At 42.4% G+C, this 25,540-nt stretch overlaps 2 protein-coding genes across 3 annotated transcripts; both read right to left on the reverse strand.

Moving 5' to 3' along the window:
• Positions 1-1,205: 1,205 nt before the first annotated feature.
• On the reverse strand, positions 1,206-16,123 carry erbb3b (erb-b2 receptor tyrosine kinase 3b). Its single transcript, XM_035159854.2, has 28 exons — positions 15,805-16,123; positions 12,471-12,625; positions 12,179-12,365; positions 11,079-11,204; positions 10,925-10,987; positions 10,627-10,745; positions 9,904-10,045; positions 9,697-9,810; positions 9,490-9,607; positions 9,330-9,403; positions 8,464-8,554; positions 8,000-8,202; positions 7,658-7,790; positions 7,463-7,556; positions 6,952-7,109; positions 6,801-6,857; positions 6,106-6,247; positions 5,884-6,003; positions 5,627-5,725; positions 4,904-5,089; positions 4,663-4,818; positions 4,460-4,535; positions 4,191-4,337; positions 4,012-4,109; positions 3,397-3,573; positions 3,234-3,305; positions 2,657-2,948; positions 1,206-2,510 (listed from the first exon to the last, which is right to left on the reverse strand). The coding sequence occupies exons 1-28, from the start codon at positions 15,881-15,883 to the stop codon at positions 1,594-1,596; spliced, it is 4,395 nt and encodes a 1,464-aa protein (XP_035015745.2). The 5' UTR covers positions 15,884-16,123; the 3' UTR covers positions 1,206-1,593.
• Positions 16,124-18,777: 2,654 nt separating this feature from the next.
• Positions 18,778-23,615, reverse strand: arf3a (ADP-ribosylation factor 3a). Of its 2 annotated transcripts, none has more exons than XM_035160193.2 (5): positions 23,537-23,615; positions 22,228-22,410; positions 21,729-21,839; positions 21,309-21,433; positions 18,778-21,210 (listed from the first exon to the last, which is right to left on the reverse strand). In XM_035160193.2, exons 2-5 carry the CDS (start codon positions 22,373-22,375, stop codon positions 21,049-21,051), a joined length of 546 nt encoding a protein of 181 aa, XP_035016084.1. In that variant the 5' UTR covers positions 22,376-22,410; positions 23,537-23,615; the 3' UTR covers positions 18,778-21,048. The 2 variants fall into 2 exon arrangements, with proteins under 2 accessions (XP_035016084.1, XP_035016085.1); XM_035160194.2 differs by having other exon boundaries at positions 22,228-22,438; positions 23,537-23,586.
• Between the last annotated feature and the right edge of the window lie 1,925 nt (positions 23,616-25,540).

The raw sequence follows: 25,540 nt of genomic DNA on the forward strand, positions 1-25,540 counted from the left end.
GCCAGCGCAAGATGGCTCCCCGCCTGCACGTGGACGGTGAGGGCAGGACTGCAGCTAACTCCGATCATCTTCTCCATCAACAAGAATAACAATAACAACAAAATAATAATAATTGTGCCCCCCTAAGGATGATCGGTATAGATAATGGATAGATGAATGCATACTACTACTACTATTACTACTACAACAAATACTATTACACCTTCAAATAATAATAGAAATAAAAATAACATAATAATAACAATAATGCCACCCTGTGACCCTTAAAGTATAAGCTGTATAGATCATGTATGCATGGACGAATACTACAACTACTACTACTACTACTGCTACTACTTCTACTACTACTACTAATGTAATAATAATAATATTAATAATAAAAGATCCAACTCCACCATGACCCTCAAAGTATGATAATAAACTTTATTTATATTAGCGCCTTTCAAATCACAAACAAAAATATAGGAATTGAAGGTAAACAATGAAACACAGTGTGAACATCACACATTACTGCAGAAATATAACAATATAAATTACATAGATGAGAAAAGAGTAATAGTTATGTAATGTTCAAATTGCTATTATACAAGAAGCCTCCTTCTGCCACTGAGACTGTCACCACGAATAAGGGATTTGGACAGTCTGAAATAAATAGAGCTGCTAATGTTTGATTCCTGTCTTTATCCTATTTATTAAGAATCAGAAATGTTTGGCAGATAAAATAAAGGAGACAGATGCATAAATAGATCACAGACAGGATAAAATATAGAAATAATAAAGTCTAGGTAATAATTGTTAAATAGCTATGAATATGCGTGTTTGAAACGCATTCATAATTAAGTTCACATTCATTATTTTCTTGTGTGAAGTGTGAAGGATCATTTAAAAGGACTTGGCTTAATGTTGTAGTGAACCCACCAGTAGACTGTTAAGTGGATTTGAACGAAAACGGAAAAACGACGCAGTAGTTCCTCTCGCTTCTCTCATCAGCTTTGATTCTCCCTTTTACCAAGTCGTAGTCGAGTGCGTCACTGATGCGTTCACGTGCCTCCATCTCAGTTTCTGCTGCTGCTGTTCCGTGTCACGTTCAATGAATTCAAGCTGGAGAAACGCATTGTGTTGGTTTGTGTTATTCAATGATTTAAGGTGGAATACAAATAATTTCTTATTAAATAAATGAGTGAATGAGCACTTTCAAGACAAGGTGATATTTCATTGTTTTATTCATTTGAAACACATTGTAAGAAAATGTAAAAGTCTGCTCTACACAACTCAAAAACACAAATGACAGGATACTTGCAAAAATAATTGTATTTATCATAAATCTTACCAATGTTACAACTTGTAACATTGAAGCACATGAAGTTTGCCTATATAACCTTAAATTCTCATTTTGTACCAGTTCACAGTTCATACACATTTATTCACTGCACCATAAAACTGTGAAATGAGAACACATTTTGTATTTGTTATTTTAATTTTTCAAATCTTCTTGGATTGTGGGACTCAGATATAAAAAAAAGCAGTAAAATGTTACAAAGGTACCAAGATTCATGAGAGGAGTTTAAGTAAGTGTTTCTGCAGTTCACGTTATTAGGTGCGTACAGCATCTGGTTTGAGGAACAGTCTGCTGTGCCAGTAGTCTGGGTTGTCAAAGGATGTGTTGCTGCCAGGCTCCCCCATGCCGGCGCACACCTTGATGTATCCCCCGATCCCTGCACACCTGCCGCCACCCACCTCCTCAGAAACAGCTCTCCCCTTCATTGGGAGGTTCTGGTAGTCCGCCTGCTCCCACCCTCTGGGCACCACTCCAAATGTGGTCATCTCCTCGTACTCCTCCGCCTCTTCTCCTCCAGCTGTGAGCGCATCTGGCGTGGGCACGACCACACCGCTCAGATTCTCCTGATGCGGGGGTTGTTTGTTTGTGTCGTGGCACCTCTCCTCTTCCTCTTCCTCTTCGCGCTCTGTTTTCAACACCTCCACACTTGGGTCGGTTTCCTGTGTCACTGCGGCCTTCTCTGCAGATGTTTGACTCCCACGTCTCTCACAGGCTGAATCCTCTCCCTCTGTGGAGTCGGAGCGCCTGATATCCATGTATTCGTACCTGCCTCTCACTTGAGCTGCCTCTTCTTGGTCCTCTGCAGCTCTGATCCCTCTCTCAGGATCTCCACATAGCAGATTTCTCTCTGTGGAGTCCCTTTGCTCTGCTACAGTTCCCTCATAACCCTCATCTCCGTGCTTCCTCCTCACAGCTGTTAATGGTGTCAGTGTTTCCACGCCTGCCGTGTGCTCTGCAGATAACGAAGCCATGAGGGTCCGAGAAGGCAAAGGTGAGGCTTTGCTGCAAAGTGCCTCTGAAGGGGAAGCTGTCTGAGATGAGGCAATTCTGGTTAAACAAGGAGGAGACTCTTTGCTCATGATTTCATACTCCTGGGAAGGATTTATCACCACGAGAGACAGATTATTCTTCAGTTTTAAGTTTCTTCGGCCAGAATGAGAGAATCTAGGGACTGTAAGCCGAGACAAAATGTGCAGAAGGAAGAGGAAACCTTGATTACATGTACAATAGATTCAGAAATGTTGCCATTATTTTTTTTACAACCAAGCAAATAATAGGACAAGTCAGCTTGCTCTCGTTTTAGTGATAAACGTTTACCTCTCTCTGGAGTGCCAGGTGAGCCAGGCAGGATGTAGCCGAAGTGGTCCACCTCTTCCTCCTCCTCCGCCGTCCACACCTTGTATGAGGACGGACTTGACGCGGTTGAAAGCTTCCTGTGCCGCCCGATGGATATACGAGGATGTCCCCTCTCCGAGCCAAACCGGGCCCTGTGAAGACTCCCGCTGGGCAAACCTTCCTCACGCTGCTCGGCCTCTCTGCCGCTCTCCCTGACCTCTGACCTGTCAGGCAGCGTCCGCACGGAGCTCAGCCGAGACCTCTGGAACCACAGCTGAGACATGGAAGCAGAGACTTAGAGACAGCTCACAGAAATCAATCTTGAGATGGAATTTCACTTCCTGAGGTAATATATTTATAGGGCTGATTCTTAAAGGGATAGTTCACCCCAAAAAGAGTCCACAAAACACATTTGGAGTTTTAGGGGAAAACAGTGTTGCAGCCAAATCCTGTGCAACGCAAGAATCAGCTAACATTAGTCTCAACAGGTGGGAATGTGTGTGTTTGCATGCATGTGTGTGTGTGTGTGTTTATGTGTGTGTGTGTGAGTCTGTCACACCTGGCGGAAGCTGTCCACAGGGCTGGGGGTCATTGGCAGGTATCCAATAGGTCCGGTCTGAGACGCTCCACTCTTCAAACCAGCGAAGAAAAACAGATTTATGCACTGTTTTAACTGTCTCGTATTTATTCATCTATCAAACCTGAGATGTATATTTCGTTACCCTGTAAGAATTAATCCGCGAACGGGACAGACTCCAAGATGGAGAGTGCTGAAGAGGAGGCGTGGCCAGACCGTCCTCCAATCCCGCCTCATCGTGGTCTTCCAAATCTGCATCCAGAAGCCCTCGCTCTGATTCTCTGCGATGGATCTCGGACGAGGCTGCTTCTCCTCCTTCCGTCTATATAAGATACCATTACATGTGAAGCATTGTGGTGCCACAGCTTACACACCATGTTCAGACACAAACGGAATATACATGTTTGGTAGCAAGAATCCATCATCATCATATTTTTAAATTTTTTCAGTGAAAATAAAATGCAAAAACTTGACTCATCACAATATATATAAATACAATTGCAATATTATTGTTCGAGCCTTTCATGGACATATCAATTAGGCGTTTATGTTTTCAGATTTGAATTGTTTTAATTTGACAGAATAAACAATGCTGAAAACATTTTCAATTATTTTAACATTTTATATCGATATGAATAAAAATATAAACATTTTACTCCCTAATATCAGCATCAGCCCCCAAATGTCCACATCAGTCGGGCTCTCATTACTATTATTATTTCAGTAAAGGTTCGGGACACTTCCTCGTCCACTGTCTCACCTTGATGACGAGGAATCGAGGAGGGTCTCTTGCCATACGAGTAAAATCACTGGCCAGCTCTTTGAAGGTCGGCCTTATGTTTTCATCAATCATCCAACCTTAAGAGAGGAAGTCACATTATCCACATCGAGCAGGACTGTGTGCATACAGGTGCAGTGCTTTTTTTTTATGAAACTCACATTTGACCATGACCATGTAGACGTCTATGGTACAGATGTGCGGCTGGGACAGACGTTCGCCCTTCTCCAGCAGGCTCGGCACCTCCTGAGGCTGCACGGGGGCATACGGCTCTGCCCCGAATGACATCATCTCCCACACTGTCACCCCTGTCCGGGAAGAGAGACAGCCCATTTCAGTTCTCCCTGACCAAATTCACATCTTTCCAGGGGAATGTTTATTTGCTAGTACAGGCTTTTATAGAGCTGCACACACTCAGGCAGCGTCTTACCATAACTCCAAACATCACTTTGGTGAGTGTATCTCTGGAACAAGATACTTTCAAGGGCCATCCATTTTATGGGCGTCTGGATTAGGAGACAAATTGCAGACAAGCCAGACAAACAGATTTCATTACACGGAGAGACGGAGAAAACCACTTAATCGTGACTTAGCAATTCAAAGCGCCTCTCGAAATAAATGAGTCAAATCTACCTTGGTGTCGGCGTAGACGTATTTCTTGTCATCAGGATAAAGGAGGTCAGCTACACCGTAGTCAGAGATCTGGACCTGGTAGTCATTCTTCAGCAGGATGTTGCGAGCAGCCAGGTTCCTGTGGACCATGCAGTGTTCCTCCAGGTAGTACATACCCTAAGACATGAACATGCATACTGTGAATATACTCAGTTTATTCATGACAGTTGTCATGTTTATCCATATTTGCAGGTTCACTCACTTTAGCTATCTGCACACACCAGTTGAGCAGGCGCTGAGGGTCCAGGCTGTTCTTGTTCTGCCTGATGTGCTCCAGTAAGGACCCCTGTGGAATGAACTGGGTCAGCAGCTGCAGACTGGCACCTGGACAGACGCCCAGCAGCCTGACGATGTAGGGGTGGTCCAGGCTGCCCATTGACAGCATGTGCTACACAGAGAAAAAGGTGATGGAGGTAGATATAAACTATAGGTATAATTTTATCCTCAAAACATTTCTCTCCTGCATCTCATCATTCTATAATTTTGTGTTTCAGATTAACTGTTATTACCTCCGCCAAGGAGGTTATGTTCCACCCCTGTTTGTTGGTTGGTTTGTTTGTTTCTAAGCAAGATTACACAACAACAATAGAACAAATTTCCATGAAACTTGATGGAAAGATATGTTATTCAGTTTTGGTTTGGATCCGTTTTCCCAGCGAATAATGCATGGGTCGTGATTTTTTTTTTTTTAAACCACAATTGCGCTGCGTTTGTACGACAACCAGAGCACTTTTCGTCTACATGCATTTTTTTCCAGATTCATATAAGGTCACTGCCTGATCAGCTGCCTGTTGCTGGCTTGGAGGCATTTGGGGAACTGATATCTATGGGTGTGTGAAATTTGGTGCGGATTGATTGATACTAAGGGGACTGCTGGGACCTTGGCAGAGGTAAGCGCTCTATTGCAAGAGGATCAGATTCTCACATCGGTGATCTCAGTGAAGGTCTGTCGGCCTGAGCTGTCCTGGATGGTCTTAATGGCCACTGGGATCTTCACCGTCTCTCCCCCTGGAGTCCAAAATCCCTGTAACACAAATTAAATGTGCAGTTGCAATCACATAAATTATCAGGAATCTCTGAAACTTGTATAAAAAAGAGACTAAAACAAAAGCAAATATACAAATTAGTGGATGATCTGTGAATTTTATTAAAAAAAAAGGGCAGATTGATATTAATTTCTACCTTGTGCACTGTTCCAAAAACCCCTGAGCCAAGGGCTTTGAGCTTTTTTAGTTCTGAGGGCCTCAAAATACGGGCATGAACCTTGGTGCCTTTCTCTCCAGGACCCAGAGGTTCAAAGCTCTGCAAAAAAACAAACAGTTATTCCCCACATGATTTGAGATGACACATGATTCACTCAAATCCGATGCAGGTCATGGGGTTTGGATGTCTCCACAGTCTCACCTCTCCACTCTCCAGGTACCTCCGCATGGCTCTCTTGCGACGGATGGCCAGCCCTCGGTGGTACAGCACACCCAGGAAAAACAACACCAGGCAAAAAATCAAGCCAGCCGGCACACCCAATGCTATACCTGTGATCTGACCACTGCACAGTGGAGAAGAGAGAGAGATGATGGTGTGGGAAAAAGATTCAGACTTTCATGGTTTGGAAAAAATCGATACAATTAATCAAATTCACAATTAGAAAGAAAGAACACAGATTTTGTTGTGGGCATTAAGGAAGTTCACGAATTTAAGGCTAATAACTGTAAGTGCAGGGGGTTGGTATGATATTTTGCATTTAACAAAGGGTTTTATGTAACATGTCATGTTATGTCATTTTCAGTATGTTACCTACAATTGCTTTGTGTAGGTCCTCTAGCAGGATAAATCAATTTCTCAATTAGTGAGTACATACATGACAATGTTTAAGAATGGCTTAATTTTACTTTATCAGCAACTTAGAAGATACAATTTATTTTTGTCATTTGTATGACTAACTACAAAATGAAAAGCTTCACAGGTGCAGTTTGTGAAGTTATGAAATGCAGGCCGTGTGAGGCCGGACTTAATAATTCGATTGGCAGCAGTGAGCTGAGGAGGGATCACACACATCGTAGCGTAGTCTTTTTTATTTACCAGCAGGGGGCAACCCTCACCTGCTAACTGCCAGTCTGCCTGCCTCCAAACAGTCATTTAATCCTGGGCCTGAACATCTGGAAGAGAACATTCATAGATGTGTAAGAGCCACACATGGATGGAAACATGTGGAAATACGAACGCATATATGAACTCTGCCTGTAATCTCACCCCTGTGTACAGTTGTGGTGACATGGTTCACAGTGACCCTCCCTGTTGGGGTATTTGAAGATCAGACCCCTCTGTCCATCATTTACTCCAGTGGGACAAGAGGACATGCAGTAAGGACCATCTCGAAGGTTGGCGCATCCCACACACTCATCTGCACCCTAACATAGAAAGAGAGAAAAATAAATAATATATACTATACACTATGTATTACTCTGTGGTACAAGTAACGATTTAAAGTTTGATTCTAATAAAAAATGAGTGATTGCCTCTGGCTGTTATTGATTATGATCTTTCATTAATTTTATTGACCACTGTTATATGATTATTGTCTAAGCAGTATCGACATCATAATACATTCAAACTGTACTGTACAGATGTAAAATCCCCCCCCAACAGACACACAGTATTATGAATTAATAAAGAGTCAAATGTAAACAACAGTTCACATGAAGGCACCACAGAGTATTACTAAAGGAAGTATTAGTGCAGTATTATTAAAGGAAGTTATTACCGGTCCAGTGCAGCTGTCTTTCCCATGCTGAGGCTTACATTCTGGGTGACAGGCCACACACTCACCATCAGGGCCTGCGAATTCCCTTGGAGCTCTGTGGACATGATATTCAAATACAGTCAGGCAACAGGAACATATTCAACACACAGACAAGCACCAGTAACAAGAACGTGAACACATACTGCATCTACAGACCCTTTGAAAAAATGACAGCTGCCCACACATGTGCTGTCTCGGCTGTAGTCCCTACAGGAGAGACACTGGTCGGGCCCCGGGCCCCAGCAACCTGAGTCTGAACACAGCGGGTCACACACGTGGCCTTCTGCAACTGCACACAGAACAATGTGAGGACACGCAGCGTGTGCAACAACACGTATCACATTTCTCTCTGGCGCAAGCGTAAGATACAAGGAGAAGACAATGGGCCTATATGAGATTTAGAGAAGTCACCAGTTGTTAAATGACTCACATGCAGGTTGTTCTGTTTAGGTTTTAACAAAACAAAAATTCAAATAGAGTGTTTTTTTTCTGCCTTACCACACTCTGCCAGTGGCCTGTTGTTGATGATGTTGTCGACTCGAACTTTGCGGCCTATGAACAGCTGTGTCCAGTTGACAGTGTGGTAGTAACAGAGCTTGACGTTCTGACTGATGTACACGCTGCCATCGCTGATCTCGCGGAGGGAGCGCAGACCCAGTGAGGTCAGAGTGGGGATGCGCATCACCATCAGAGAGAAACGCCTTCGGTTTGAGGGTTGGAGGAAGAAAAGAAGAAAAAGAAAATACAGACAATAAAATGACTTTTAAATTCAGATGGAGAAACAGTTGAGAAGGCTTGACGTGCAGAGAGATTGGAAGGTGCACTGTGCAGAGCAGAAACACGCAACACAAATATCACACAGATATTAGTTAATAAGTTCTAAGTTATCCATAGTTTCACTGTTTCAGATTTTTTGTTTTGTCCGATGGTTTTGTCAAGTAAATGCATTACACAACACTTACTTTTGGAGCGACCTCCCTTGAATGGTGGTGAGACTCGAAAAAACCGACAGATCATTCAGCTCTTTAGGCCACGACTGGATGTTTAGAATATCTGAATATAAAACACAGTAATTATATCAACACATGATATTGGATGATATGATACCGACAGTACAGTTTCTCAAATTCAAGCAAAGATCATTCGCTGGATAAACGTTATTTAATTGTTATTAAAGCTGTGAACTGTTAATCTGTGCCACTTCTGTATTTGGGTCCATCCCATGGACTGTATATAAAGATGGACGACGTGTCTCCACTTGGTCTCCTCTTCCCCACACTATTAAAAATTGAAGCCAAAATATTCCGGATACGAACGCTGCCATCTTGAGCCGATGACGTCATTTGGAGTTTGTGCGGTAACAATCGGGGGATGTAGCCACGATATTGAACTTCCACCAATACACAGACGAACCAATCGCAGCTGTCAATCATGACATTTCCCCCCAAGTATAAAATCAAACCTGAAAAAATAAATGTCACTTGAAAAAACATCAGCGTGACGGAAACCATCTTTGAGGAACGTTTATTTTACGTATATTTTGACGTTTTAGTCTAATCCATGTCCCATCCACTAACACGGAGGAGGCTGGATTTATGACCTATACTGCAGCCAGCCGCCAGAGGGCGACCAAAATGCTTTGGCTTCACTTTTGGGGAGCTGTCACTTCATCCTTCTTTATACACAGCCTATGGTGTTTCCCTGTGTTTCTTTGTTGTAGCAGTTCATTACAAAACTTCATAAAAAGATTGAATGGTAAAAGTGTTATAAATTATTTGTATTTTTAAGATTATTATTCTTTATGATCAACAAATGTTACAACACCAACCTGTTATCTCTCTGACGGTGCGGAACACTTCCAGCTTTTTGGCATCCAAGGGAGGGATCTGTTTGAAGTCATCTCTGTGGAGAATAAAGACACAAAATGAAACTGCTGAGTGTGCGACACTGAGCTCTGAGATTCTTCAGACTGCAGGCCAGACAATTACCCAAGAATCCCTGTGACCAGAAAGTGAAGACTGCCCTGGATCTTGGTGCAGTTGATGAAGCTGTCAATGTTGCTGGCGTCCACGGTCTGTCTGTTTTCCGCACCTGTTCCCTTGCACACTGCAGGGACGAGCCGACAGCATAATTGGTTTTGATGACAGACAAATAAGCTCAGCGTGAGATTATGGACGGCGTTTATTAGAGCTAACCTTTAGGGCAGAGTCCATTGCAGAGCTCACACTGCCTCTGTCCTTCTCTCTGCACCTCCATCTTGGGGGGGGGACAGACGCTCACGCAGAAGCTGCCGTCCACCACAAAATTTGCTTCGAGGAGAAAGAAAAGATAAACACCGGTGATGAACGGCAGAAAGGCCCGACATGTGTCCAAATGCACAGTAACACACAGGGGCTACTCACTGGGGCACTGAGAGACACAGATGGATCCATACTGGTACTTTGCATTAGGGTTGGTCTCCATTTGAAACATCTGGTTATTATAGATGAGAGTCTGGGGACACTGAGGCACACAGGCTCCAGAGTCGTTAAAATTACGACATGCCTGTGCACACACACACACACACACACACTATTGAAGTACATTATGGGTAAATAAAGTATCTATCACTAGCACATAAAAAGCAAAGATGACCGTTTGACCGTAACCGTCTACATCCACAGGATTGTGTGGTGTCTCTTCTTCAACGGTCTTTAATCCTATTGAGTTTTTGTATGATTTGTATATGATGATAAGTGCCTTAATTTACCTTCATCCAGTTGTTATTTATTTAGCTTCATAACTCAACCTTGGGTCCTATGCATGCTGCAATAAGAGGGACTCAAATAACACAAAGCTGTGGTGCATTTGGATAATGTTCTGTACTTACTCTGTAAGTGAAAAAGATTTTTACAACAACACTAATGTAATAAATACCAACACCTGCCTGTAATAAGGGAGGATCCTTTGACATTGATCAAATGAGATTGGAGATTGGAATGAGATTGGAAATAGACTTAAAAGAGACCAAGTCATTTGGAATGAGATCCTTGATAAAACTACACTTTGTTGTCTGCAAAGACGGACTTTCCCTTTTTTTTTTTTATCGGCACATTCCTGCAGCGAGACAAAGACGGAGCACTTACAAAACAGTCGACGTCCAGAGGGCCTTTACATCCCGCTGCACACTCTATGTGGCAGCAGTCCCTGGGGCTCGTCCCAAAACAGCGGCCGTTACACTGGGGAGCGCACACCGTCTTAGTCACTGAAACACAGGAGACATGGCTTGAACAGGGGTCACCGATGTGTGTGTGTGTGGGTTGTGTCTTTATGTCCTAGTGTGTGCACGTCCGCCCTGTCTCTGCGTATTTCTCAGAGAGGGATGAGGAGGAGTCAGAGACAGAGGGAGATGAATGAAAGGACACAGAACAATTGGCCACTCACAGATCTGACACTGGTCCTTATTTGGCCCCCAGCAGTAATCGCCACAAGATTTGTGGCACGGGCCTAAAATAGAGGGAAGAGACTGAGAATGTAAAAAGGGACAATCTGGAAAGATAAATCGGGATTTGGGAAACAGGGCCATCCCGACAATGACCTCTCTCTCCGTTGTGCTGGATGTCAATAGTAGCGCTGCCGTTCCTGATGATGTCTTGCCAGAAGATCCAGGGGCCATAACTCAGGTACTTGTTGTTGATGATCTGCACTCCTCCCTTCAGAATCTCTGTGAAGACAGGGTGAGGCATGATCGACGCAATAAACACAAAACAGACATTCTAAATATTCTGCACATATGCTGGGTGAAATATAAATAGCGGGTACAGGCGATAAGGGAGTAACAAATCGTATTGAGGAGGGACCTGCAACTAAATGTGGTTTCATAAGTAGAGTGTTGGGCCTTAGCTGAGGTATGCATTCTACTGAGTGCCATCCTAGTAATCACATTATAAACATGTCCGTGTTATATGTCTGAAGCAGTAACACCCTTATTCCCAGGCTTGGCTTAATGTTTTGTTCCCCGGCCACACCGACGTAGCCTTCGCCATAAATAATAACTAGTGTGTATGCTATTTAGGAATCTTTTACAATGTAATTCCCCCAAAGTGTTTTTTTTTCTATCCATTTTCCTATCTTGTTGCCCATGAACAATATAAAATGTTCCCTGCAATTATTAACTAGGTCAATAATTTTGAAGCACTTACAGAGAAATGTAGGTTTCCAGCTGTTATCCCCTTATTCCCTAAACTCCCCTACCCCATATTTACTAAACAGTTACACTGTATATGTGGGCTGTAATAAAGTGTTACTGATATTACATTTATCTTCTTTTCCACTCCTGCAGCCGCTGCATCTCAAGATTCACACAGTGCATTTTGTTGGAAGACTATAGAAGACACGTTTTTTAAAACTCATTAACTTTCTCTCTACAAGATATGAAACACAACCATCTCATCCCAAATAAACATTTCATTTTCCATTTCACGTGTGAGATATATTTGAATTTTCTGTCAAAAATGTATATTTGATTTTGTTGTTTAGGATAACTGTATATTCTCTGTTTGGAGGTACTGGGTTAACATGTCTTCTCACTGACTTGGGCCCCTTGAGCAAATCACAGTAAAACACATAGGACTAAGATGCATATATGGCATCTTACTCTGTTTTCCTGATATCTCTTCTCCCAGTAACCCCGCTCACCTGTCAGATTTGCGAGCCCCAGCAACCGCAGGCCACTGGATCCGTCCTTGGGGTAGTTGACGAGGACGGAGAGGGCGAAGCGTCTTTCATAGAGGCTGTTCCCTCTGATGATCCGCAGTTGCCCTAAAGGAATCTCCTGAAAGTGGTTCATGACGATCAGGATGTAGCCGGTCACCTCACGGATCGTCTGGGGTGAAGATAAAGATGAAGAACGTCAACAGGAAACTACAGCATCCAGTGCACAACTTATACAATCAAGAGTGACAAGGGAATGAGGGAGGATGGTGTTTACCTTGAGGAAGGAGAAGTCCCAGTTACTCTCAATCTGAGTGATCTCCAGGTTTCCCATGATGATCTCACAGCCATTGTACCGGTCTTTAATCAGGTTGTACTGATTCTCCTGAGAGCCCGTGGAGCTCAGTCCGTTCTGCGTACCTGGACACACCTCTGGCACATAGGGAGGGGATTTAAAGGACAGATTCACTTATAAAAATGGTAAATTGATCGTATTTTATGTAATGTTTTCCTAGTCTACTTTACAAATTCATACAGGATCAATTGGGGTTAAGTATCTTGACGAAGGACACTATGGAATACAGACTGGAGGAGCCGGGATCAAACCATCGCCTTTCTGGTTAGTGGACAACCCTCTCTACCTACTGAGCCACAGCTGCCCCAAATACACACAATATGCACATTGAGACAATCTCTTCTTCAGGGGATTTCGATGTAAGTAAAGTGAATTTAGACAAATGCACAGTCCTTATTCTGTGTAAAAATGATGACTGACTTTCAGCCGAATGCAGAGTTTTCTGCTGGACACCAAGATCAAATCAGGGCATTTTCCAAAGGTGACTTTTTAGTGCTAACTTTCCTCTGGTGTTCTTAGAGGGATGGAACACAAAGTGGGATTTGACCACTTGAGCTTCAGGGGGAACTTTGATCAGTTGTTTGCCCCTTCACTTCCACTCCAGTTACTTTAAGAAGGGGTCTCTTTGTTACAGATGGAACAACTTCAGCAAACAAAAAGTCTTTCATGGACATGTTGTTATTGTTTTTAGAGAGAACTGAAAAAACGTGAGTCTGTCCTGTAAGAGCTGGTGAAAAGGAAATGCGCTTTAACACCTGAATGAACTTCTCTTATCTGGATTACAAAGAAACTGTGAGTCAGTACATTACCGCTTCCTTGTATCCTACCTGTTAAAGGACCATGTAAAACCACAGTGGTTTTAATCCAGGCGACAGTACTTTGCATCCAAACTAACCTAATAATAAACAGTGCTGGTGTCTTTAACATTTCTGAATGTTTTCCTGCTGTGTCAAATTACCTTTTGCTTCCATCCATATTGTGAAAATATATTGAGTTGTCAAATCCTCCTCAGTGAACATTGGATCTGCACCAAATTTCACACACTCTTAAATATCAGTTCCCTTCATATGCCTGATTTATTTCATCAAGACCCATACATTATCTGAGAAATAAACAAAGATGTTGAAAAATGTCCTTACCGGCAATGTCAAAGAAAGAAAAACAAAACTGACCCCTGATCTGGATCCGAACCAACATTTAATGTGCTCTTTCTTTATCCATATCACAGTTCTAATGGAAATCCGTTCAGCATTTTTTGCGTAATCCTGCTTATAAACGAATAAACCAACCAACAAACACATGGACAGGGGTGAAATCCTAACCTCTTTGTCAGACACTCCATTATCACATAATGATAGAGAGAAATTAATGGAAACCTAATGACAGGCTGGAGTGGTTGAAAAATACATTAGAACTTTGCAGCATATACTTGAATGATTGTGGGACAATTACACTGCACTTGACTGGGCATGGTATCCCACCTCTTTGATCCTTTAAAGCTGAACGGATGAAGAATGTGATAGGGTTGCATTCTTTCTGCAGTATTTCTGTCTCTGGTGCATCTTCCCTGATGATGTCTGTGCTGCAGAGTTGGATGTGAAGCAGAATAAGACAAGCGGGCGGTCACCTCGCTACATGTAGCAGCTACAGGCCCGGGGCTGACGGAGAAGAGGCCAAGGGTCGAGGGAACAAGGCTCCTCACAGACAAAGTGACTCATTGTGATAAAGCTATAAATGTGGTCAGTGTGTCCCAGTGAGTGAGGAGCGACGCAGTGACAGACAGTGATTCTGTGTGAGTGCATGTGCGTATGTGTGTGCGTCTGAGGGGTCTGCGCTGCTGAGATCATACCAGCAGACAATGGGCCGAGTGTGAGCTGGACGCTCTGGCAGAGGGAAGGGAAATATCGTGGACGGAAGGAGACATACACACCATCTCGCACTGAGCAACAGAAGCTGCGGTTCTGGCCCTTTATGTGCAACAGTTGCACCTGCAGCAGTAAACACATAAACAGTCATAGTTTCTGTCTTCATCGAGGCACGTGCAGAGGTATAAATCTCTTGAGTTATAGATTGATTCACCCTATTTGACACTTTTATGCACAACATGGGAGTTTCATGTTGACAGATGACAGCAGCCTAATCCATCCATCCATCCATCCATCCATCCATCCATCCATCCATCCTTTATCTGTACCACTTATCCTTTTAGGGTCATGGGCTGATGTTTGGGTCAGTGGCCTTCAAACCTATGTTCAATTACATGTCTCCAATTAACCTCGCCCCAAACTGCATGTCTCTGGACGGTGGGAAGCCAGAGGTTGGCTGTGGCTCAGTGGGTAGAGCGGGTCGTCCTCTAACAAGACGGTCTGCGTTTGATCCCAGTCTTTCCCATCCTGTGTGCTGAAGTGTCCTTGGTCAAGATACTGAACAAATTGCCCCTGATGGATGTGCCGTTGAAAAAGTGCACGGTATACAAATACAGAGAAAACCCACACAGACACCGGGAGAATATACAAACTGCACAAGGGAAGATATCGACCGAACCAGGATTCGAACTGGAAATCTTCTTGCTGTGCCAACCACTGCGCCACAGAGCTACCCTCATATCCTAATGCACTATCGGGACAATTTATTATACATATGTATGCACATGTAATCCAAAACAACAACACATGTAATCCAAAACAACAACAACAAAAAACACTCAAACCCCTTTTGAAAAGTGAATGATTAATTATCATTTTTACTAAAAAGAGTGTTACACTACTTTTTAAGTCCCCGGGGTTTATCTTCATCATTTAAAAGCAGTGGTTTCTTACAGTGTAGTTCTCAGAAATGTTTTACAAACAAGGAAGTTTAACCTCCACCAGGGATTTAATAAAACTCCCATTCCCCACTAACAGTAAACAAAGTGCGAAGAGTCTTGATAACAGCCAATTATTAAAAAGAAAAGAACACAGAGGGCAGTGTGTGATCTGAGACACAGGAGAGAAGACATGAGGGTGAACAGAAGTGTTCTCTTCTATTTACAAGTCTCTATACCATCTATTCTGTTCTCCAATGTAGCTGCATCTCACCATCTTAGCTGTTACATGTGATCTATCAATGCAGGTAACACTGAGGAGCAACCGCCAGCAGGTGATTCAAACAGAAACATAATCATTTAAAAAAGGATTTAAGTAGAGTAGGGTTAACGTAGAAATACGTTTAACATCTCTTTAAACAGGACAAATAGTCTGTTATGCAATCATCCTACCGTCGTGGGTTTGGGTTGATGAAGTCTGCAGCCTCCAAGATATCGTCACACACAGCAACACGACTCCCCACTGGTTCATGTTGGTGTCTTATCTATTTACTGATATAATGTCATATCAAACACAAGTCTGGCTTGTCTTCCGAACAGCCGAGCATGTGCAGGGTGTAAAAAAAAAAACAATTAAGGAAACATAGATTGCAAACAAAAACTATTCAGGTTCCAGACTCTGAAAAAAGCAAATCCAAAATCATGAGGTCAAAGGGAAGAGATCTTCACTAAAACGTGTAGTAAAGAGAGCAGATAAAACGCGCCAAGTGTAAAACTGAGAAAAGACGAACAAGTGGCAGTTTGTTTTGATGCTGGGTTTCCCCTCCCAGAACGGGACGTGTGATTGGCCAGAAGCTTGATTTATGCACCAATCAGACGTCGGTCCGTCATTTTTTTTTTAACCAGCTGCAGCACTGAGCCTTAATAGAGCAGAACTTACATTCTGCTATAAAAAAGTGTAATATAATAATAATGATTATAACAACAACAACAATAATAATAGTGAGATAAATATAATATTATATTATATAATATATATAATGATAAATATAATATATATCATTATATTATATTATATTATATTATGCAGCACTGAGCCTTATTATAGCAGAATTTAAATTCGGCTATAAAAATGTAACATATAATAATAACAACAATAATATAATATAATATAATATAATAGAACAGAGTAGAGTAGAATATAAATATATTCACCAAACAAATACTTGAGATCTAAACCTTTTACATGAGCACCAGTGTGAACACCATGTATGTCCACTTTCACTGTGCAGTTATTTTGGTTTGGTGGTGTCAGCTGCTGCGTGTGGACGCTCTGCTCTCTCAGTCAGCACCCAGTGATGTGAGTGGCTGCACTGTTTCCCCTGTAAAGAGCAGTATTGTGCCCGCAGCCCTGTCAACTGGTTAATCACCTCTTTGATGCGCATGGAGCAGCCTGACACAGTGGGCACATTGTCAGGACGGTCAAGTGACTTCTGAACCCAAAGCAAGAACATGCTTAATTTGAGAGAATGGACACAGAGCAGTCAAATGTCCAGAGCATGGAGCTGCGAGTGAAAGGCAGACGACTCACTGAGGCAACTGCTCCTGACAGATGGACTGTTAATCAGATTCTCTAAATAAGAGCCAGCGAATTGAACAGTTGGGTGTTTGTTTGGAATTATGTCGAAATTTGAATAACAGCGAGACTATTCAAACATCATACTTGATTTTCTGTGGAGAATTTATTCTAATGTTGATTTTTTAAATCTATGTAATGTGTTCGCTAATCATAAAAACCACCAAACAGGAGAATACTAAGCCTTTTGTGTGTACATGTACCTACAAGTGAATGATGGACTCCTCCAGCAGGAGGAGCCAGAGTCTGAGTGTTGGTGGTTTAATGAGAGCTGCTGCAGGGCCTGCAGGAAGTGCACTCTCAGCAAGTGTTTGCAGCTTAATGTCTTTTTCAATTTTGTATCAATATTCTCAGGCGGTCATCTGTACTAATGAATTGATCAGCTCTGATCTACTCGCCTTTTGAATGGTGGAAAATGTTGCAGAACTTTGGACGACATTTTCACAAGTTGACTTGGCTTTTTTTTCTCTCGCTTATTAAAACTGTGAAAAGGGGAAATATCATGGTGGAAATGAAACTACAGTAATATCAAACACATTGATCATATTTCACATTCTCAGTTGAGTTTCCCTGTGCTCAGGTCAACAAAAGTGATTTCCATAAGGCCCAATGATTCGTTGGTTTCTGAGAGGAGAGTTTGGCACTTTGGTGTCAGCCTCAGTGTCTGCCCTGGTGGCCCTGTCCCTTCCAACGCGAGGTGTGGGGGGGCGACTGATGTGGCCTTTTGCATTTACCACTCCCTTCAGAGATTGATGAATTGATTGTAGGGCTGCTGCCAGTGTGTCTGTGCACTGGGCGAAGGCGTCCCGGTTACGGGTGGGAATCCCAGCTATGGCATCCGCCCTGGGGCTACTATTGTGGCCGTCCTGCAGGGGGCCCTGGGGGCTGGTGGCCCCGGGAGCAGCTCTGACCCACATACTGCTGTCACACCCCTGGAGACACAGCGGCACTCTCCCCTGTGGACCTCAGATTGGCTCAGATAAAACGACTCTCTGTGAAGCTATTCGACAGGAAAACTACCTGATTGTGCCAAATTACATTTGGGTGAGGATGCATATTAAATGGAAAAATTAAATAAATTGTAGGATTTTTTATTTCACTTTCTTTAATTATGTTTTATGACATAACTTAGCGTATCCCACCATTTAATTTTTTCTTTTATATTTCTACTATAACAACTTAACAATTCCCTTAATGAGTGACATTCTAGTTGTTACTTTATCCAAATGTTTGACTTTCACTGTGTAGATCAGACAAATTAATATTCAAAGTAGAGTATTTTGTTATTTTAAAACAAGTAGAGGGTTTAGAAACTGTTACAAAGGGGCAGGGAAAGGGCAGATATCTCAATGAATAGAGAAGAATGCCACTAGAGTTCACACCTCTGCTAAGGCCCAACAGGCCCCTTCTGAGACCACATTTCAATCCACTAGATGTGTATTTACACAATTGTTGATACCAACCACCTAAATTTGCCTGATTCTTTTCATCCAAATCCAATAATTATTCCAAGAGAAAATAACAAAGTTGCAGCAGACGCCTTATCTCACAATGTTAAGTGTGATAAAAATTCCTGGATTTCCCCTTTATCAGAATTTTTCCACGGCCTGTATCCCATCCTTTCGCCATGTTTTGTGGAAATCCATTTAGCAGTTTTTGTTTTATATTGCTTTCAAACAAATAAACAATCTTTAGCTAGATGGCCTCCACTGAGGAGTCAAATCATAACCCAGGTGTAAAATGGCAAAGAGTAAATAAATATGGTAAAAAAACAAGTAAAGCAAAGCAAATTTGTATTTTGGTCTTTTTATTGACTGATCGGTGAAGTGCCAGAAATCATCAACTCATTCAACACTTTTGCACCAGTTTGTGTTGTTTATATTTTCCTCCACTTGATCAGATTCCACTGAGTGGATTGAAATTCATTTTCAGTTTTGTTCCTTTGTGAACATACATTATCAGCTGGAATGTTGTGCAGTCTGGTTTTTCTTAAAGTTAAAATTTGCCAATAGACGTTCAGCCACAACTGTACCGCGGGCGCATGAGTGTTACAGATCGTGTAGGTGAGATACTTGAATGTTTGGACATTCCTACATACAAACCTGTTATCAAAGAGAAATGAACCACTGGCAATATAAGGCCACATAAAACAATTTACACACCAACTAGAGGGCACGTCACACACACAAGCTGCTGTCATTTAAACACATCTGCCAACACACTGAACCCAATATCTACAGGGTGTATCAACAGCACTTTCAATTTGACCGCGAATACCATGATATACTTTTCTTGTTACATAAACATATATACAGTTGCGTTGACATAGAAAAGCATGCTTTTGCATATTAGAAGGTTGTTTGGTAAACTTTACACGAAATCCATAACATTTATCAGTACAGCGTTGTTCCAACCAGCAGCAGTAATTTAGACTAACAAATATAGTCTGAGGAAACAGGCTATTATAATTCACTTTTATTACAGATCTTGTACAGTATTAACATGCCTTATGATGCAGGATTATTACTATCACCCCTCTCTCCTATTAGTGTTAAATGATGTGATTTGTGAACACTCAAAAAGACGACTGTGATCTAGTTAGCAAATTAATTAAAAACAACAATAAAGTCAACACTTTGCCTTTTGATCCCAAATAAATAAATAAATACTCCATCCAGAAATACAAATGAAAAATAAAAATAAATAAATCAGACGTTACATTTTGTACAACAATAATGCATCCAGAGTTATTTTGTGCAACGTGGTCCACAGTTCAACACAAGAAACACGTATGATGTCACGCCAATTAGAGATGAATAACTCAGGGTGACAAGCAATGTGACTTCTTCTGACAGATATAGTGTCGCTGCTTGCACAAACCGACTTTTAAAAAAAGACACATTCGAAAACCATGTAAGCTCTCTAATATTGCCAATCACATGCTCTGCTGCATCACTCTGCCAATTGCTTGCAGGCCAATAGCAGCAATTTTCCCCCCTAAGCCACAGAGCTGGCACAGTGCGCCTGTCCTGTCATCTGTATCAGCTCGGCTGTCGCACCTAGCTGACGCCAGACAAACTGTTTTAACCCTCACTGAGCCCAGCAAGTTGGATTTAAGAACAAATCTTTATTTACAGCAGCGGCCTGCAGCAGTTCACAGCTCTTACAAGCCCACGAGCCAATACTGGGATATCTCCATGCACATTGGGAAGCAGTATTATACATTGGATACGGAGGCTTCTTTTTCTTTTCTGTTTTTTAACCAGCTGCCTTACCATTAAATGCACATTGCAATAAAGGGAGAGAACAAATTATGGATTTCAATAAATAAACGTGTGAATAAATAAATAGTTGACAAATATATAAATATAAATACAAATTTGCTTAAGACTATCCAGTATGTTAGCAGATTTAGTTTTGAGGAATTAAATTTAAAATATAAATTCGGTGATGGGCGATCTGTTTGGACGGAAAATGATAATGTGACTCCGATAATATGTCTGAGATAATAATGGTACTCCCACTATATTGTATAGATAGATAAATAGATAGATAGATATAGATACTTTATTGATCCCGAGAGAAATTTAGGAAATTATGACAATCCTAGATTACATCAAGTATTTGAGGGAAGGTTGCTCTGCCATCATGAGTCTAGATTCATCACATTTTCTGAACAAATTGAAATTAATAGAAGCTCAAAGGCCATAGACTGCAAAGTATGGGAAATACATATACGCCTTCACAGTAATATTATACTATAACATCCTGATATTCATGTATTCAGCTTATAGAGTGTAAGTCATTTAGGTCAACTTCCACACCATTGGTTTCTAAATAATTAAAAACGCTCACCGCAGATCTCACCGCAGATCCAAACAAATGAAATGAATCAAAGCAAAGAAATAAAATCGAATTATTTTGGGGGGAGAAAGCCATTGAGAGTCACCCCCTGGGAACTTGTCTGCATTGCCTCTCCATGTAAACACAATGGATCCACTATAACCACTACCTGGAGTTGGCACCCAGGCCCTTTCCCCACTCTTACTGACTTGAACCCTTCACTTTTTGTTCTTCAGCTGATTGGCCAGCCAGTCCAAGCCCTCGTAGAGGCCGTCACCACTGGTGGCGCAGGTGGCCTGAATGTACCAGTTGCGGTGGCGTAGGGAGTGCAGGCCCAGCTTGTCTGTGATCTCTGCAGCGTTCATGGCGTTAGGTAGGTCCTGAAATCACGGGGTAGAGAACGTCAATCGACAGGCGGTGATGAAGCAGGTGCGAAGTGGCAGAGAATGCACAGGCAGGGATGCAAAGAAGACTTTACCTGTTTGTTTGCAAAGACGAGAAGAACGGCATCCCGCAGCTCGTCCTCCGCCAGCATCCGCATCAGCTCCTCCCGAGCTTCATTCACCCGCTCACGGTCGTTGCTGTCCACCACAAAGATCAAACCTGGGGGGAGAGATCAGAAGCTGGTGGAAGGATCTTTTTTACAAGTTACAAAACCATCAAAACACATTGCTTAATCAAGATTTTTCATCGTCAAGGCTTTTAACATGACTAAGATGAGGGTAATTTGAAAGAGTTGGAGGCTGTGTGCAAATGACTTCATCCAAAGCATTAGTCAGCTGTGTCCTCAGGTGCTGGGGGCGAGAGTGTGTGCTGCAGGATCTGCCACAGGACTGGAGAGGCCTTGTAAAACATGGCCGACCGGTGCATTGTGTGAAAGGCTGCTGGAGTGGCTCACCCTGGGTGTTCTGAAAGTAGTGCCTCCACAGGGGACGGATCTTGTCCTGGCCACCAACATCCCACACGGTGAAGCTAATGTTCTTGTACTCCACCGTCTCTACATTGAAACCTGTAAAAAAAAGTTAAAGATATTAAGTTGGATTAACTCAAGAGGCAAATTTTGTATCTTTCACAACTGTTCCTGGTCTCCCCCTCTCATCTCTCCTCTCTCCCCCATTTTTCTCAGTCCCCCCCCATCCGATCCAGGCACATGGCCGCCTACAATGAGTCGGGTTCTGCTACAGGTTTGTTCCTGTTAAAGAGTTTTTTCCTCTCTACAGTCACCAAATGCTTGCTTGTTGTGGGAACTGTTGGGTTTCTCTATTCATTTTTACAAGTAAGTCTTGACCTTACTATGTAAAGTGCCTTGACATAATATATGTTGTGATTTGGCACTATACAATAACATTTTATTGAATTCTCTAAAGCCATCAGCACATATTTGTTTCCTGACGCACCGATAGTGGGGATGGTGGTGACGATCTCCCCGAGCTTCAGCTTGTAGAGGATGGTGGTTTTCCCGGCGGCGTCCAGCCCCACCATGAGAATCCTCATCTCCTTCTTGCCTATCAGGCTCTTCAGCAGGTTCCCGAAGATGTTCCCCATGACGACTGGCGGCTCTCAACCCAACTGCAACAGAACTGTGAGAACAGCGAGCTGAAAGGACCACTTTCCGTACAGCAGCCAAGTCGACAAAACCACACACAGAGAAGGAAACACACATTGAGATGCAGTAGCTCTTCAAAGGCAGCCCTCAACATCGCAGCCTCATTATGGCTTTGAGCCACCTCAGAGGAGCAGCCAGCAAAAGGCAGACTTCACACCTCGGCAGGCCGCTGACCTGCCTTGAAGGCTGCTGCTCTACACTGACAGCTCACTGGGGGAAACAGCCCGCCGCACTGGATCTCTGTTATGTGGATCAGCTTTCAAGTGGTGCAGGGTAACCACCTTTTATATGCTGTTTGCTGGCAGCCGAATAAACACCGGTGTAGCAATCAATTCATATCACATTATGTGACACGTAACCTCAGCTGCCGAGGGTGTGTTTGTGCACACAGCCTGGGAGCACTTGTCTGTGGTCCAGCCTGCTGTGGGCTCTTTAACAGGCCAACTCTGCAGGCAACTTGTGCTCACACACACACACACACACACACACACACACACACACACACACACACACACACACACACACACACACACACACACACACACACACACACACACACACACACTGTGTGAGTGGCTGGTCTGAAAGAGGAGAGGCAGCACCAGGGTTCATTGCGGGGCAGGCTGAGCATCACTCTCTTCTCTGGGACACGTTTCTCTGTCAAACTGAACATCCCAGTGGGTCGAGCTCACTGATTAACTCGGTGCCCATTCATTCGGTATCAAACGCAGTGTAGCTGTTAGCTTTAGCCCGTCACAGCTGCAGCGGCCGTGTACACCTGTCAGGACGGCTCCTGCTGCACAGCCCGGGGATGGAAATGCGGCAAATCACGGCTCGATGACATAACTACACCCAGCAAACACATTAAGTGGTGTCTTCGGTGTTGCGGGAAAAAAAATCCCTCCGGGTCAATTGGTGTTCCCGTAATCCCCCCCTCCCCCGTGCGGTCACGACGAGCGGCACCAGTCGGCCTCTTGTCGTCGACCGCCAATTTACCAGGAAGCGTCACGCGCCGTTTAAACAGCGCTGACTCCGCCGCGGTCACCGTTAGCTCCCGTTACACGTCCTCTGGACCCTTTCACACCATTATTCACACTCACCCGTCCGCGGCAGGAAGCAGCGCGACCAGCTGGAGTCAGGCAGGGGACTGCGGTGAAGTCTCGCGATGACACAGCGCTGCGGGGAGACGGCGTGTTCTCGCGAGAGCTCGCGTCCGTCTTCCAGGATGATCGAAGAGGCCAGAGGCGCTGGTGCAGGACCACTGTCATCAATACTGTCATCAATACTGTCATCAATACTGTCATCATGTGCAACATTATAATTAAAACATTATAATTAAAACAGTTCTCCTAATAATAACTTAGTATCTCAGTGTAATGACTTGATATCTGCTGCAGGACCACTGACATCAATACTGTCATCAATACTGACATCATGAGCAACATTATAATATTAACATTATAATTAAAACAGTTCTCCTAATAATAACTTAGTATCTCAGTTTAATGACCTGATATCTGCTGCAGGACCACTGTCATCAATACTGTCATCAATACTGGCATCAATACTGGCATCAATACTGTGATCACGAGCAACATTATAATATCAACATTATAATAAAAAAATTACTCCTAATAATAACTTAGTATCTCAGTGTAATGACTTGATCTCTGCTGCAGGACCTCTGACATCAATACTGGCATCATGAGCAACATTATAATATTATACAACATTATAATTAAAACATTTCTCCTCATAAAAACTTAGTATCTCAGTTTTATGGCTTGATGTCTGCTGCAGGACCACCGACATTCAACTGCTTCATTATCAAACATTTAATTTAACTGCCTCTTTGTTCAAATATAAATCCTGTTAGACATTATAATGAAAAACTTTCTCTTAATAAACACTTAGTGTTAACAGATGTATCTATACACCAGTATCTCAGTATAATGACCTGCTATCTGCTGCAGGACCACTGTCTCCTTATTAAACATTTTATTTACCTGCCTCTTTGTTAATATAAATCCTGTAAGACACTATAATGCAAACCTTTCTCCTAAAGATAACTTAGTATCTCAGTATAATGACTTGATATCTGCTGCAGGACCACTGTCATCTAACTGTCTCCTTATCAAACATTTCCTTTAACTGCAGCATCAAGCTGGATAGTATGGAAGTCCATTTCTGCCTCTTTGTTTACAAAAATCATTCCTGTACGGCATTATAATGAAAAGCTTCCTGCTAATAATATCTTAGTATTTCAAAATGATAATATAGTTTCTCAAAATAATGACTTACTGACTCAAAATAATGATTTAGTATCTCAAAATAATGATTTAATATCTCAAAATAATGACTAACTAATTTAAAATAACGACTTACTAACACAAAATAACACAAAAGAATTACTTTGTATCTCAAAATAATGAGTTGGTTTCTCAACACAATAACCCATTAACTCAAAATAATGACTTAAAATAATAACTTAGTATGTCATTATTACGACTTTGTATCTCAAAATAATGACTAACTAACAAAACAATGATTTACTATCTCATAGTTCTGACTCGACTGGTGAATTGGGCTTCCAGATATTTGAGACTCACTATGATGTTGAAATACAGTTGAAACAGCTCTAGTGTTTAAATGTTTACTTGCCGTTACAGAGGCCCAACGCCTAAACCGATATGAAATGTAACTGTGAGTCTTCAGGCAAACTTGCTTGAATAATTGAAACCGGAATCATCCTGATGAATAAGTAAATGACTCGCTGTAATAGGATGCTGAGTGATACTTCCTGGCAGCGGCCCGTCTTTGTGTCACTGATAATGAGGTGACAGGAGGCAAGAAAACACAAGTTGAATTAATATTGTAGCAGGTTACTGACCTTGGGTAGGGATGCTTTAAGATTTAATGTATTTTCTAAAGGTGATGCTTTACATTAATGTGCTCTTACATTGAGGAATCAGGAAGGAACGTCACCTCCCTCCAAGGTGTTGGTTTTTGGGCTGGGTTTGCTTGCTCTTCCCGTTTCTGTGTGGGTTTTTTCCAGGGACTCTGGCTTCTTCCCACAGTCCAAAGACATGCAGATTGGGGTAAGG

This window comes from Hippoglossus stenolepis, chromosome 6, assembly GCF_022539355.2.
Source record: "Hippoglossus stenolepis isolate QCI-W04-F060 chromosome 6, HSTE1.2, whole genome shotgun sequence".
Lineage (NCBI taxonomy): Eukaryota > Metazoa > Chordata > Actinopteri > Pleuronectiformes > Pleuronectidae > Hippoglossus > Hippoglossus stenolepis.